Source organism: Canis lupus, chromosome 4 (assembly GCF_011100685.1).
Source record: "Canis lupus familiaris isolate Mischka breed German Shepherd chromosome 4, alternate assembly UU_Cfam_GSD_1.0, whole genome shotgun sequence".
NCBI lineage: Eukaryota > Metazoa > Chordata > Mammalia > Carnivora > Canidae > Canis > Canis lupus.
In genome coordinates this window covers 73,653,457-73,670,422 of record NC_049225.1, presented here as the reverse complement: position 1 = coordinate 73,670,422, position 16,966 = coordinate 73,653,457, and the positions used below count along the sequence as shown (strand labels likewise).

The window sequence follows — 16,966 nt, the reverse complement described above, 5'->3', positions numbered from 1 at the left end:
AAGATAGACATTGCTCTTATTCCAAGAGTGTTGTCAACAGTAGTACAAATAGGATCCTTCCTATCTTCACCTAGTTTTACCACTGGGAGTAAGATACCCTCAAGGAGCAAGTTAGGCTCCTCCCCTCCCAGAGGAACTGGTGGACAGGGGTGTTATGTTCCTTGATGCTTACATTTCAAAGAGATGGTGCCCAGATACTCAGGAAAGACAGTTTTGAGATCTACAACTGGCAAGAAGCTTTTAAAAACATTTACATCTGGGGATCCCTGGGTGGCTCAGCGGCTGAGCACCTGCCTTCAGCCCAGGGCGTGATCCTGGAGTCCGGGGATTGAGTCCCACATCAGACTCCCTGCATGGAGCCTGCTTCTCCCTCTCCCTCTGCCTGTGTCTCTGCCCCTACCACCCCCCCCCCCCCGTGTCTCTCATGAATAAATAAATAAAACCTTTAAAAAAAAAAAAAGATTTACATCTGAGGGGCACCTGGTGGCTCAGTCAGTTAAGTGTTTGCCTTTGGCTCAGGTTAGGATCTCAGGGTCCTGGAATGGAGCCCCATGTCATTGGGCTCTCTGCTCAGTGGGGAGGCTGCTTCTCCCTCTCCCTTTGCCCCTCCCTCCCTGTTCATGCTTTCTCTCTCTCATAAATAAAATCTTAAAAAAAAAAAAAAAGACAACTCAAAGGGACAGAGCAAGGATTTACAATGACAAATTTTCTAAAGTAAATTAGAAAAGGAGTGGCCAGGAGTGTCAAGATAGGAAGAAGACTGTCTAAAGTTCAGCCGAGCTGAGGGGAATAGTAAGCCTATGTTGGTCAAGCTGTGTCTTCATGAGTATTTTTTCCTAAGAGCATAGCAGTGAGGGTAGAGAATGGAAAAGGGTACGGTTTTAGTCTTCAACTGATTGATGATTGACTTACATGAGGCGATATGGCAGGAGAGAGGGCTGTGTAGCTGACAAGCCAAGCTAGGGCACAGTAGGTGTTCGATAAAGGCTCATTCAGCCAATGCCCATGAATGCTGATACTTCCAACCTTCAGAAGGATAAGCCTGTGGTGCAGGGGCAGATTGAACCACAGGAGGCCTGAAAAGTCAGCAGAAAGTGGAGACCCAGGAGCAGTGTCACTGAATACCAGCTCTGGGATCCAGGCGTGGGTTGTACAAAGGATTAAAGTGAGCCAGCCAAGCAGCCTCAGCCATGCTGGGCAGCGTTGCTGGGGTACTGGTTTGGGCAAGCAGAGATTGACTGTTGGAACAGGGGCGTCAGAAGCTTCTGGCAGAAATAACTGAAATCCAGTAATGAAGGCAAAGGGAATAGAGAATTTTTGTGAATCATTTCTCATTAGTCCGAGGAGTACATGACTCTCTGGGGAATGTTAGAAGTCTCAGACCTCAGCAAGAACCTAGATTGAAGGCTCTGGTCCTGAGAAGCTGAATCTACATCTAAATCTAATGAGGAGGAAAGAAGAGAAAGGCCTGGGCAGCAAATAAAAGCTGCTCTTCATTAATTCCTTACTCTTTACTCTGTACGTGCCAGGCACTGCTTGAAGGACTGACGTAGGTTACATGAAACCTTCGCAACAACCCTGTGCCGGGACTTCTGTACAATCCTTCAACATTGTTCAAATAGTTGAAGGCCCGCCATGTGGAACAGCAAAGGACCTTAAGAAAACCAAAGCTGGAAATTATAGGTAGGGGATTTTTAGTCCAATAAATGAAGAAAGAGCCTAATGACTAGAACTATCCATCAAGTAACAGACTTTTGAAGCAACTGAGCTGCTTGTCCGGGAAACTTATAAGCCCATGTCTATGGAGGATGAGGGAAAGAATCTTTGTGAAAGTCTTCAAGGCCTGCAGTACTGAGTTACAGACAACTAGATAAGCATTTCCCAAAGTGCATTCCACAGGACACTAGTTTTACACAACGGTTCACAGAAAAGGACTCAATGATCAAATGAGATTGGGAGGTACTGCACACTGTGCTTCCCTATCCTTGGGAGATCGACAAACATATTGACATACTAGGACATCAAGATGTCATAAAGAAACCTTTTTGATACATTAACCCAGCATTTCTGAAACAATTTGACATTGCAAAGTTTTGTTTGTTTTATCCCCAGCAAGGTACTCACAGCCTATGGGACAAGTTTTCTACCTATTAAATTTTTAAAAATGCTATGCTAGATGATTTTCTTTTTTTAATATTTTATTTATTTATTCGAGAGAGAGAGAGAGAGAGAGAGAGAGAGAATGGCAGAGACACAGGCAGAGGGAGAAGCAGGCTCCATGCAGGAAGCCTGACGTGGGACTTGATCCTGGATCTCCAGGATCAGGCCCGGGGCTGAAGGCGGCGCTAAACCGCTGCGCCACCTGGGCTGCCCAGATGATTTTCTTTTTAAAAAATTTTATTTAAATTCAATTACTTAACATATAATGTATTTTTGGTTTCAGAGGTAGAGGTCAGTGATTCCTCAGTCTTATGTAACACCCCAGAATTCATTCTATCACATGCCCTCCTTAATGCCCATCACCGAATTATCCCATCCTTCCACCCCTCCAACAACCCTCAGTTTGTTTCCTATGATCAAGAGTCTCTTATGATTTGTGTCCCTCTCTGATTTCATCTTGTTTTATTTTTTTTCTCTCTTCTCCTATGATTCTCTGTTTTGTTTCTTAAATTCCGCATATGAGTGAGATCATATAATAATTGTCTTTCTCTGATAGACTTATTTCACTTAGCATAATATCCTATAGTTCCAGCTGAATGATTTTCTAACATTCTCTTCAAAACTAGGATTCTGTCTTTAAGAATGACAAGTGCAAATACATATTGCACTGTGAGATTTGTCCATATATGAATATTTTAAAACTTAATTTGGTTGCTCTGCAGGAAAAAACTGTAGTTTCCTAATCATTTCAAAATGCTGGTTTGAAAAATTACTTAAATTTATATTTATGTTTAAAATCCAAATATTTAAAACATGCTTTATAATTTAAAACAATATATGAATGGTAATTTTATTTTATACTATAGATTCAATTTAACCAGGTGAACATTTTCCTGTTTCACTCATTTGCCTAGAAAAGTTTAATGATGTACAAGACAGCTTTTCAAGAGCAATTTGGCTTACTCTTTTTTGTATCAAAACCAAACGTACTGAAACTGTTTTTGTCTTCTGTTGTAGACTATAATGTGAAAGCAGTGATCTATTCTAAATTGTGAATATGGCAGTACAAGACTATTTCTTGATGTTTTATGAAATAAATAGCAACATTAATTGCTTGATAAATATTGGGATCCCTTCATAAATATCCTTGGGTTAGGTTCAGCTAAGGGCTTTGAACACTAGGTCAGTTTTGTTCATTTTGGAAAATATGCTATTATTAACTACATATCATGGAATACTTCTACAGAAGAGTTTCAGTCTTTAGGCCCCCAGGTACTGGTATAAGTAGCCCCACTAACCAAATCAAATTTTGGAGGTCATGTTTACAATACCAAAGGGGAACATGGACATGCCAACTGATCTGACACCTAATGGGAGAAGGGATTGGAAAACTCATGGTCTACATTTCTGTGTTTGGCACTCAGACATGCATGCATTTCCTCATTACTGCAAAAGGATGTGCCTTGGCTGGAAGGGAGTCCCTAGTGAGTGACTGATGCCTGACTTATCACCACTTCTTCTATGTTCTCCATTTCTCTCAAGGCAGTACTGGCAACACCAACAGACAAGGTTTGCTGGGAGCATGGGGAGATGGTCTCCCTACTATACATATTGAGCAAGAATAGAAACTGTGAAAAGAGAACTACCCATTACCACTTTGCCTTACCTTGTCATTTCTCCACAATTATGTTAAACAGTCCTACAGCACCAAAACCTAATCTTGCTTTATATTTCAAGTTTTTTTTTGTATTTGTACCTGTATTTGTTTTTTTTAATTTTTATTTATTTATGATAGTCACAGAGAGAGAGAGAGAGAGGCAGAGACATAGGCAGAGGGAGAAGCGGGCTCCATGCACTGGGAGCCCGAAGTGGGATTCGATCCCCGGTCTCCAGGATCGCGCCCTGGGCCAAAGGCAGGCACTAAACCACTGCGCCACCCAGGGTTCCCTGTACCTGTATTTGTATTTTTTATTTGTATATATCGTATTTTTGGTGTCTCCCAAATCAACTAACTTGTTACATTCTCTTCAAAACTAGGATTCTGTCTTTAAGCATGACAAGTGCAAATACTTATTGCACTGTGAGATTTATCCATATATGAATATTTTAAAACTTAATTTGGTTGCTCTGCAGGAAAAAACTGTTTAGTTTCCTAATCATTTCAAAATGCTAGTTTGAAAATTTACTTAAATTTATATTTATGTTTAAAATCCAAATATTTAAAACATGCTTTATAATTTAAAACAATATATGAATGGTAATTTTATTTTATACTATAGATAAAATAGAAGGCATTCACATGTTTGTTAAGGTATTGGGTGATTGAATATAGGACACAGGAATTCTTAATGTCACAGTAATGAATAATATGTACTACTTCAGCTGTCATACATACTATAATCTTTTGTCATAAAGTCAAGAGGCATAGAAATACCATCTTGTTGAGTGGAATCATACTCAATGAGTACAGAGAACACAAGTCACCAGTTATCTTTCATTGTTATGAAAGATATATGCCCTTAGATCCACAACTATAGCCAATTCTTTCTTAATTTCCAGAAAATTGATTTCAACTGAAATATTTTTAAATAGTGCTTACAGAGCCTATATGGGAAATATGTAAAGATTAGTTCGTTTTTTTCTTGGGTATTAACATTCATATTTGCTATTAAAGACAGAACTGAACCGTTTCCAAGATACAAAGAGACTCCTTCAAGATTATTACAGGGGAATGGAATGCAAAATTCCAATCGATGACAGTAAGAGATTTACTCGAATCCCGTTGGTCCAGCTGGATAGTAGTAGAGACATTTTGGAAAGCCAACTCAGGTAAGGTAGACTATGTAGTGCTGTAATTGGTCTGAACATAAAAACCTCATGATTTTAAGTTGAATGCCAGTAATAAAAAACCACACTCTTGTATCTGCAAATCCAAAATTGAAAAAAGCTCCAAAAAGTGAAAAATTTTCTAACTTCAATTTAAGACGGTTGATATGCGTTATTATCCAAATTATGGTGACTATGTACTTTGCTGGAGAGGTATAGTGCATTTCATTATGAAGTGCTTCCAGCAAACTCTGCTGCGGATATTAGGGGTTATGTAGTGTCTATAAATTTTGAATTCTGAAAAACTTTTGGCCCAAGAGTTTTCAGCAAGGAATCCTGAATCTCTATCACTTTTATGAAAGGTCCCAAGTACGTGTGTGTGTGTGTGTGTGTGTGTGTGTGTGTGTGTGTATGGCATGTAAATGAAAATGGAAGAGGTTGTGAGTCTTCTTTTACAGGTAAGGAAACTGAGAAACAGTAAAGGTTCAATCATTGATTATGACTTCATGAGACTGAAAGACTTGTCAATAGTCTAAAATCAAACTCCTGCCAGAGCAATAAAATAAGGAATCGTATTTTCAACCAAATATTCCTATTCAATACAAAAGTTTGTAAATAATTGCATTTATAGACCAAATGGGTGGGAGCAGGGGAAGGGCAAGATCCCAAACTCAGAGAAGCTATGAACAGATAGAAAAATGTCTGCATTAAGAATTAAAGTAATATTTTCTCATGACCAATAAAGAGGTCAATGAGAAAACAAGAACCTACAATGTTAAGAGGGGAAAAAGAAAGAAGTTAGACTTAAAAAATAATATACAGGATGAACATTAAATTTAAATCTCCAAAGATATATGTATTGAAGATTGAAAGCAGTATATGTACTTTATTTTACAAGTATGCTCAGGTCAACGCAGGTAACACAAGTTGTAGAAACTAAACATGGTATAGTGAATATGTTTTGAAGAGATAGATGTGGTTTCAATCCTGGGTCTGTTATTTACTAGTCATATGTGAATAAATTAGAACAATTTATTTGGGGGAAAGTCACCTCAACTTTCTTAAGCCTTGTTTTTATTATCTATAAAGTAGAGTTATTGTGAAGATTACAGAAACTGAAATCCTCAAAGCACTGAGTACCATGTCTGGGGATCAGAAGACTTGAGATCCACTCTCAATAACTCTCAATAAGTAGGGACTATTATTACATATTATGACAATAACTTACATGCAATATTTTAATTGTGAGAATGTTCTTGCTTTGCTTTATCCTCCCTTGTGCCAAACAGGATTTGAGATACCTGAACATGATAGGGTTATACATAAGATCTGAGACCCACTTCTTCTCTCTCTAGATTTCCTCAATGTAGTCCTATCATGTCCCCATCATGCCCATGTGTAAGCAAGAAAACACAAGAAGTAACATCTTTTTGATACGAATACAAGAGAAATGTTTGACTCAGCAAGCTACTGAGAGAGAACTTTGAAATTGAAAACAATAAAAAATTCCAAAGGCAATATGAACCATCAAAGCCATTAAAAGAGGCCAAGTTCCAATGTCCGCAGTAGCAGTGCATTCTGTTCTTAGCACAAAATAGCAAGTCAGGCATATTGGGGAAGCTATTAAAGTTGGTTAGCAGAATGAAACAGGGAAAAGAACAGCCAGTTCTTAATTTCTGCAAAACAACCTTGCACCAGTCTCAAGCTCAAATCACTGCTATGAATATCTACTGAAACTCAGTGTACCAACCAACCAATCAACTATAGTCTCTTTAAAATAAATAAGGGAAACAAGCATACTGTTAATCATTTCCACATAGCTGTCAATTTTATTCTTGTAACAACAACATGATAGCAACTAATAATTTGTTGATAACTAATAATTGGCAATGACTAAGAATTAGTAACAGTAGTAATAGTAGTAGTCATATATTTGTATTATTCAAGGAAAGGAGCTCCAGAGTCACGTGACATGCCCCAATTCATATCCATTGACAGTGGCAGAGCTAGCTAGACCAGAATTTTTTCCTGTAAATGAATTCTAACCCCAAATTTTATTTCTTCTTATTTATTTTTTTTAAGATTTTACTTATTTATTCATGAGACACACAGAGAGAAAGGCAGAGACATAGGCAAAGGGAGAAGCAGGCTCCCTGTGGAAAGCGTGATATGGGACTGAATCCCAGGACCCGAATCACAACCTGAGCCAAAGGCAGATGCTCAACCACTGTACCACCCATGTGCTCCCAACTTTTGTTTCTAAATGATATGCCACCATTGCTGTCCTCCAAAGCAAAAGTGTTAGGAAATGCATGTTGTACTATATTAAACATTTACAGATGGATCACACAACCTTTACCTTAGCTTGTTAGACACATGAATCTCGGTGTCTCAGTGACTGACATTTAGTATTACTTGATTATTAAAATGTAAGTTGTCCTTGTGTGTAGATGTGTGCTACGTAGAATAACCTCAGCACATTGCCTTTATAGGCACAGTACACTATCAGAATTACAAATACTATAAGAATCAAAGAGTTAAGTTCGAGAAACCACATCTAATGCTTCAAAACAAGACCAAGCTAATTGTTTGCTGGAGGTCACAAACAGCTTTCTGGATCACCACTCTGTTCCCCCAGGTGCTTAAGTCAGCCAGACCAAATGCTTGTTCCTGACACTCCTCAAGTTTCAACAAAGGCATCCTTGGAGCTTCTCTCTCCCCCTTTCCATGCCCAGCAGACGGTTCTTTGCACTTTGGACTACTAAGGTGGACCCCAATCATAATAAACATTCTTCCCTGTGGGCCTCTTCCTGCTTCCCTTAGCATTTAAGATTTGAAAGTCCTTAGGGGATAGAATGTTCCTGGGAGCAGCTCTAAAATTTCTACATAGGGGCAGCAATGTGGCTGAAAGACTGGAGAGAGAGAGAGCTTACCTCTGTGTTCTCACAGAACTTTACAAAGCAAGGAGAAGATTTCATCATCCATACTCTAAACTGGGGAGGGCTGGTGAATTTCTCCCCCACTCACCACCAAAACTCCGTTGCCTCCATGGGATTTCTCCTTGCAGTCTTCACCTCTTCATATCCTGCTTTTTTACTGTCCAACTTCAGGAAGCCAAATGATGTTAGTCATCTTAAAGGAATGATGTACAGTTTTATTTGATTTGTTTTTTTATGGCTGATTTGTTTCTTGTCAGAAGTTTATGCCCTGGATATATTTCGAAATTGCATTTCTTCAAGATTGCCATTGTTTCTTTTTCCCTCCTTGTAATCAATGAGAATTAAACCTAAAAATTTTGTTGTATTACTATTTGTTTCTAGTTTATTCATGCTGATAAGACTATAGAAATTTGAATACATTCTGGTTTTTTTTTTTTTTTTTATAAGACAGGGGTGGGGAGAGGGGCAGAGGAAAAGGGAGAAAGAGAATCTCAAGCAAAGGAGGCCCCACACCAGTGCAGAGCCCAATTCCGGGCTTGGTCTCACAACCTTAAATCATGACCTGAGTTAAAATTGAGACTCCGTCATTTAACTGACTGAGCCACCCAGGTGCCCCTTGAATGCAGTCTTTTTTAGTCTTCTCTTCATTTGAAGAGTTCTTCCAGGACAAATTTGGAAATTGAGATTAAAGCAAGACAACAAAATTCCCAAAGTCACATGGTCATAAAAATAGAATTCTGTTCAATAAAATATTTATATTTCCTTTTTGTTTGTTTGTCTTTTCAAAGAATTCCTCTAATTCCACGAATATCCATTTCCCCGGATTCCGCTATGACCAAACCAAAAACAAAGGCCATACTAAAGGGCAAGATCGATTACTCGCTGGAAAATGTGGAGTTAAACTTTGAGGCAGATGAGAAGTTGGTGATGGACACCTGGCAGCAGGCTTCTTTAGCAATATCTCACATGGTGAGCAAGACTCGTTACTACATTTTCACTAAGTACCAATGTTGGTAATATGCTATGGGTAGAAAACTTACACAGCGTTGTATAAATATATATCTTCGGGAACTTGTTTCGTTTTCTGAAAGAAATAAGAAGTGAAACAATTCAGTCAACAAATATATGAGTTCAAGAATGGAGTAAACCAACATGTAGATTATTTTCTCTGCTGGGCCAAGGTTTCAAGCACAAAGACCAAAAGGGCCAGTCAGGAAAAGACAATGACATGGGTCAAGTATAATGCAATAGGGAGAGATGGGACTGGGGCCAAGTGGAAATCATCCTCCTAAAGAGGTATGTGCTACTCCATCTACCCTGACCAACTTTCCCATTTCAGAATGATAAATAGCCAAATTTTCCAATTTTCCAAGAAAAGACAGAAATCCAGATTTGTATATGAAACCTACTGATTTTAGCATGTTAGAAATGAAATCAAATTTGTAAAACTCTCCAGAGCCAGGCAAAACTCACCTCTGGCCTGTAGGCCTCCAGTTTACAGAAGTTACCTATGAGGTAAGTATTATTCTCTTTACCATGGAAAATGAGGATCCAGAAAGGTTAAAAGGTCACTTAGCATGTTACGTGTCAAAAAGGAGATCTGAACCTAGGACTATATGAGTTCAAAGTTCATGTCCTTTTTCTGATTTACTGGGAGGTGGAGGGACAATGGTCCCTGACTGCAAGGGGCCCGGATCAAATCAGAAGAGAAGGGAAAAACATGCAGATAACTTTCATGTCAGGAGAAGCTTCCACCTGTACAGAAGGTGCACTCAGAGTTTGGCTTGGATGACCAGTGTTCCCACATCCTACAGTCCTGGGTGCCCAACGTGGTTTGTTCTCATTCTGTGCCAGGCCTCCTTTGAGTTTCCCTGAAATATTCCATCCAAACAGGCAGTGTGGACCTTCCCAAAGACTCTGTGGGAGAAGCAGCCAAGGAGCTTGCCTCAGGATCTCAGAGCTAGGAGTCAACACTTCTGATGGGACATTTCTCAAGTCCCTTCCTGGCCACTCTGCCTCCAGGGTTCTTTTCTCTGATTTATCCTACAGCAGCCTCCGTGCCTCCTTTCTGTTCTCCCTCTCTATCTTCTGTTCTTCTTCTTTCATTTCTCCCTCTCAAAAATGATTGTAGAATCCTTTAATTGTCTTGCTGTATCTATAAAGAATTTTAGTGTGGATTTTGGCACACCTAAAAAAAGTACATGAAGTATACCTGCAGGGCTTGATGGATGCATCTAAGGTAGATACCGGAGGAACCACCACATGTGGAGAAGGTCCATATCTACCAAGTCTTTGTGCCCCTTCCCCATCCTAAACCCCCATCCCTACAACACCAACCCTCCATCTGCCTTTTTATTTACCATTGCCTTCATATTCATGAGTTTTTATCACCCAAGTCTGTATCTCTAAACAGTATAGTTTACCTTTGCTTGCTTTGAGCTTTAAATGCATGGACTCATACCTTTTGTCTCCAACATTGTTTACGAGATTCATCCTACGTTGTTGACTGAAGCTGTAGTCTGTTCATTCTTGTTGCTGTATATTGTTTCATTACATAAATTTATCATAATTTATTTAACTAGTCTGCTTCCAATTTGTGCCATTATGGGTATCCTTGCAATGTGCTCCAGTAGACATTCACCTACTTGTCTACTGGAGCACATATGCCCACACAACCATTGTATATATGGCTAAGAATATTGGCTATCTCCAATGTCAGTAGATTATACTATAAATAATACTTCAGTTTGCATAAGTTATACCAAATTCTTTCCCCATTTCACTGCAGTATCATCCTTGTCATAAATTAGGTGACCACGTATCATAAATTAGGTCTGTTACATTGCTGTATTTTTCCATCCTTGTACCAAAACCGCATAATGTCATATTATTTATTCATTATCTAGATGAGGAAATCTTCCCACCTTGTCATCTGTCCAGAGCATTTTGGCTCTTCTTCGTTCTTGGCCTTTCCATATAAATTATTAAGTTAGCTTGTCAAAATTCATAAAACTGTTGACCATTGATTTTTTTAGATGATATTCATCAGATTATGTAAGTTTCATTTCTAGCTTATTGTGGGGTTTTTTCATAAATGTATTAACAAATGCTTTCTCCACATCTATTGAGATTGGCATGATATTTTTCTGTTTTCTATTAATATGAAATATCATACTGGTCAGTTTTCTAATATTAAACTTAACATCACATCCTGGGATAAGTCCAACATTATAATGAAGCATTATCCTTTTTTCATATTGCTGGATTTGTTTTGCTAATAATTTGTTTAGGATTTTTGAATTTTTGTTAATGAGTGAGGAAATCCTATAACTTTTCTTTCTCATACTGTCCTTGTCAACTTTTAGCATCCACATACTAGCCTCATAAATCAAGTCAGAATATGTTTGATTTCTATTCTTTAGAAGAGTCTGAGGAAGTTGGAATTATTTCCTCTTGAAATGTTTAGTGGTGTTCACCAAGAAGCCATCTAGGCCTGGTGAACTAAACTTTTTTATTACTGGGAGGTAATCTTTGTCTACAATGCTTTTTTTTTTTTTTTTTGGAAATTAGACTTTTAAATATCAATTACATGTTATATCTTTGTTCATCCTCTTATTTTTATCCTTTCTGTATCTTTTCTTACTTGCTTTTTACCCCCTACTTACTTTTGGAAATAGTGCATTCTATTACTGTTCTCTTAGTGGTTACCCTAGGAATTACACCATAAATTTTAAACTTATCAAAGTCTAACTATTATTTAGTCAGTAATTCATGGTGTTATTCCTAGAGTGGCCACTAAGTGAATTAATGTGTGTTAATTCCAAACTAAGATAGAAAAAAAGGGTGAATAAATTTAAAATGTGAAATCCAAAATAAGAAAAGAAAGGAGAACAGAAAAAGATTTAGGACAAGCAATACAATAGAAAGCACATAGTAAGATGGTAAATGTATACCCCAAATATATTGATAGCTACTTTATATTTATAAGGGCAAAATGATCCAGATAAGGGATTGATTTATTTTTTAAAAGGCACATGATACTTATAAGAACACAGAAATGATCTTCTGTTACCGACCAGAGAAGAGAATGATGTAGTGTGTGATGACCACTAGTAGCTGCCATGGAATCCTAAACCCTTAACCCAGAGGCTCAGGGCTCCCCATCTTACTGGTACCAACTCATCAAACCCCCTTGTAAACCAACTAGATGTTGCTTCCTACGTATCCCGTGGATATTAACAATTTCCATGCCTCAGCTAATGTCATCTTTCTCGCCTAAAATATGTTCTTCCTTCCTTCTTTTTGATTAAATGATATGCTTCCTATAAGTCTTCAGAAGCCAGTACCTGCTTTGATTCCTGACTAGATGGTTGCCTGTTTGAAGCCTTGCCTTCATTGTTCACATGGTCTTCCAATCCCTGTAGCAGTCGTACCTCCCCAGGCATTCAGCTCTTCTTTTCTAGGTGATTGTAATTTATATCTCATCATTTTCCTAAACACTTGATTGGATTCTAAGACTGTTTATACACCTTACACCTAGCATAATGCCCACATCTATTATGATACTAGGCCCTCAGCACAATCGGACATAGGACTGCTGCTATACCAATGACGCTGTTACTACTGATGATGATGGCAGTGCCCATGGTGATCACTGCAAAATAACCACTACCAAGTACCAGAAAGTGGGGAAACCAGAGCTAGGAGTTTGAAGGGAAGGAATGAATTTTTATTCCTATTGAGCTACATAAAGCAATTTACAAGTCTTACAAATCCCATTAGAATTGCCTAGGGGAAATGATATTGCAGAATATTACATTATTAGAAAGAGTAGCATACAGCATAAAGAACATTGGCTACCCCTCTTGGTTAAATTGTATGATTTTACAGAAATGACTTAAACTCTTTCAGTCTTCAATTCCTTAATCTATTACATGGGAGACATTCCATGTATCTTTTCTTCCATGAATGGTTGAAAGATCCAGTGAAATAATGTATACCAAAGTGTTTTGGAAATTGTAAATATAATAGATCATGACGTTAAAAAGGTATTCAAAACTGTACTATTTTCCTTGTGGACTTCAAAAATCACATAGAAAGCAAGCGAGAAAAGTTTAGTCATTACTGATCTAATCAGTATTCCTAATAATTATATTTGAATCCTGCTTTTATGTTTCTAATAAAGTTTTATGACCTTGATGTCACATGACCTTTAGGGAGTTTTAAGTGAGACAGACATGATCTGGACAAAGCGTTGTAGGGCAAACAGTGCCAGTGAGGATTAGCACAGCTGAAATGAGAGAGCTTTAACTCAGACTTTTTCTACACAACAGTCTCACCAAGAGCTACCCATTTAGTGTGCTATGCTAATTTTTAGAAAAACTTTCTTGTAATTAGCAGGTATGCAATGATTTCAAAGAAACAAATCATAGTTAACACCCACAATGTCAAGACATTACTTATAGAGTTTCTTTAGCCTTACAGGTAGATTACTGGATGTATTGTAAATTATGTTAATTTTTGAAAGACACCCAGAGGTCTTTGAGGGAGTGGACCAAAAATATGCAGATGATGATAATTATCATCATCACCACCACCACCACCACCACCAGCACCATAAGGTTGTTTAAAAGGAGAAAAATCCAATTTTAAAGGAAATTGCTAACTTACTGTGCTTTGCAAAAACAGATTCAAAAAAATGAATTGCTTGCAATTTAGGTGGAGGGATGTTAACAAGTCTGCTTTCAGCTTTACCAAGAATTTTAAAGTACAGTAGATATCATGAAATCCATTTTTGTGGATTAAGGGCATCTGATTAAAACCACATACATACATGCACACAAAACTGGCTTGTTCTCTGAAACCTTTCTGTATTTCTCTGAAGTTCCACTGATCTTAAAGAAACTGTGGGTATGTTCTGTGGAATATGATTATTTTAAAAGAAAGTCCATCTATTAATAATCATTTCCTGAGCATCCTCTATGAGTATAGCAGGTGCTAAAAGCTGCTTGAAGCCCATTTGGAGGGTGGAACCACATTTAACATTCATAGACCAGCTGGGGACAGTTACATGCTGAGCCCCAGGGTATGAAGTGTGCAGGAATCTGGGGAGAGCCAGAATTGGATGGCATATCTGGCCAAAACTAAATGTCTTTGTGGGGAGAGCCTGTGCCTTATTCATCTCTCTATTCACCTTCAGTCAACTTCCTCTTTCTCCTCCTAGCCCCTTACCCAGGCCCTCCCCAGAAATAACAACAGGCTTGGATATAGTAAATAAATTCTCACAGCCCCCATTTCTTCACCAGTTGCTTTATTTAGATTTTAAAGTTTTCAACTGGATGTTGCTCCTCCCTCCTCACTGTATATGGGTTTTCTTTCTCCCTCTTGGGAGTCTTTACTCAGCTCTCATTTCTCAGGGCTATCCTCCTAAGTGCTCTTCACCTCTCCAGGGGTGGTTGGACTTATTGCAAAAGGTCTGGCCTTTGAAACTACAGGCACGGCCCCAGTTGCTTAAACCTCAAGAGGAGGTTTTCCTGCTGCCTGAAACACAGAGCCGCAGAGGAGAGATGGAGGGGTCCCAAGCGCACCCCACACTCCCCATTCCTCAGCTAAGATGGGGTGGCCCCGCAACTAATGACTCAAACCAGGACACATGTGTGAGTGAAAGGAGGGAGCTACTGAGATGGCAGGAAGCTGCATGTCCCCCGAGTAGAGGAAGCTGACAACAAAGATGAGGTTAGCCTGTGGGATAGGTTATCCTCACAACCATCGCAGTGAAAGCGCAGAATTCAAGTGTCCATGAATCCAAATAATATTGCGCATGCCATCCCGAAACTTGGGTAGGAGGCATGAGAAACTCTTACCCATTTTATGTATAAAGCATAATCATATATAAAATAGGTAGACAGATACACTTTTGCAGTACTAAAATTTCATAGAGTAGGACTATTAGGAAAATTGTCTTTAAAACTCTCTTGGGGGAGTTAATATATGAATATAATTAATATATAATAATAATAAATAATATAAAAGCGAGAAACATTAGTATAGGGGAATACGCTGGAGGAATAGTGGGTGTTAAATTCATAGAGTCTGATATTAAAAAGAAAGCTTTCTAACAAAAGCATCGTCATGGAGCTGTCTGGAGGCAGCCCTGAGGAAACGTAAGGTTGCGGTGCAGGCAGCGCTTGAGAAAGTGACCAACCTGCGCACAGACAGCTGCAGAGAAGCCACCTCTTGGGGCCAGGGCCAGGCTGCCGTGTCACTAAAACCCTGAAGTGCGCTTTCTGTAGAGACTGAGTACGTGGCACGGTCGTTTACAGGAGATGAGGCCTCAGTGGAACTCGGGGATGACTAAATGCACGTGGCTCTCAGATTTCCCAAGTGTCGCATTAATTGAAATCTTGCTCGATTACAACCAGGTGGCTGCTGAAATTCATCAGAGGCTCATGGAAGAAGAAAAGGAAAACCAACCAGCAGACACAAAAGAAAAATCTCCTCAGATGGGGACAAATAAAAAAGCCAAAGAGGAACCACCCAAGAAAGAAAAGGCAGACAAAAAAGCAAAAGGTATTCACGGTTGTGGCATCCGAAGCTGTGGATGCTTCAGCCTCTCTCTAGAACACACACGATGAAGCTACTGTGGGCTAGGTTTAGTTCCGAGCCCACACGCTCCTGTGGTGGTGTTGGCTGACTAGTCATACTGGGTACCAGCCTCACCTGACTTATTTATCCAAATAGCCGGGCATTTGGAACATGCTGGAAGAACTCCAAGATGACACTGTGTGATCTGAAATGTGTGCACAAAGGGGTGAGAAACGAGTCTATACGTACATATGTTTCAGGTTGAATTCAGGTTTCTGGCTTAATCCAAGGAGGTTCCTCTCTCCCAGAGGCCTCCTGCCTCATCTCAGCCTCCGAGACGCCTGGGAGGGAGCAGAGGCTGGGAGAGACCCCTGTCAACCTTGGGGGTCAACTCGGGCACAACGGTTACCCTCCCCTCTGAATGTCTCCACGTGGACACAGTTAGGGTAAGGCGAGGCAAGAGGGGGAGAGACGGGAGCTCCAGAGCAGAAGTCTGCCTCACCAGTCGGTTGCTCACACGTGCTGGTTAGGCCGCGGCTGGACGCAGGCGGGATGCTTCCAGACTGGCCCCTGCCCTGGTGGGGACTCTAGGCTAGAGGCAGGGAAGGACATGTGACTGATCACTGTTCCTTAGCAGGGGAGGGATAGGCGACCCGGAGAGCCAGGAGGGGGGCGGCACTTCGCAGCTGGGGTACACTGAGGCAGCCCTGCGGAGGAGCGAGAGGAGGAGCTGAGGATGTGGGCCCTGGGGGGGACGCCCGAGCGAAGAGAATAATAGCACCACGAGAAAAAACACACCATGTAGTCCATCTCAGATGCGAAAGAAATAAGCTGTATTTGAAGGACATGCTTCAATTTTTTTTAAATTTTTATTTTTTAAAGATTGTATTAATTTATTCATGAAGGACACACAGAGAGGCAGAGACACAGGGAAAGGGAGAAGCAGGCTCCCTATAAGGAGCCTGATGAGGGACATGAACCCAGGACCCTGCGATCACGACCTGAGCCAAAGGCAGATGCTCAACCACTGAGCCACCCAGGCACCCCTTCAATTTACCTTGATAGATGAGCGGTTGAGTCCAGCCCCTTAATTTTACAGATGATAAAACAGAAATCCAACGAGATTAAGCTCCCTTTCACCTGTAATTTATGCATCGGTCTACTGTTGCAATTACGGGTTCTTACCGTTGCTTTGTTTACAATTATGTCATCTTCACATGATTTGAACCCCTTGGGGTCAGACCTTCAAGACAGATTCGTTGCACTGAGTAGAAATATGTGGACGGGGCCTGCAGCTGGAATCCCACTGTCGTTTCTCAAGAGTGAATTGTCCGAAAAATGCTGACAAATCCTTATTTTCTAATTATCTTATGTAATCACTGAAGTACTTGCAGTTAAAGATTGCAAGATTGCAATCTGTGAAAAGATTGTTTCGTAGGTTACAGATTCTTAACCAT

General features: G+C 39.7%; 1 protein-coding gene and 1 long non-coding RNA gene across 15 annotated transcripts in view; one reads left to right on the top strand and one right to left on the bottom strand.

Annotated features, from left to right (window-relative positions):
• Positions 1-16,966, top strand: part of SPEF2 (sperm flagellar 2) — a 172,102-nt gene that overhangs the window by 108,074 nt on the left and 47,062 nt on the right. For all 11 annotated transcript variants that reach the window (XM_038535345.1, XM_038535343.1, XM_038535337.1 and 8 more), the window contains 3 exons: positions 4,835-4,989; positions 8,714-8,894; positions 15,347-15,494. In XM_038535345.1, coding sequence (XP_038391273.1) covers positions 4,835-4,989; positions 8,714-8,894; positions 15,347-15,494 — 484 coding nt within the window. The remainder of the gene's footprint in view (positions 1-4,834; positions 4,990-8,713; positions 8,895-15,346; positions 15,495-16,966) is intronic.
• Positions 1-16,966, bottom strand: part of LOC119876207 — a 109,164-nt gene that overhangs the window by 67,334 nt on the left and 24,864 nt on the right. For all 4 annotated transcript variants that reach the window (XR_005358592.1, XR_005358593.1, XR_005358594.1 and 1 more), the window contains exons 2-3: positions 8,966-9,009; positions 8,014-8,118 (exon numbers count right to left, since the gene is read on the bottom strand). This is a non-coding gene — a long non-coding RNA (uncharacterized LOC119876207). The remainder of the gene's footprint in view (positions 1-8,013; positions 8,119-8,965; positions 9,010-16,966) is intronic.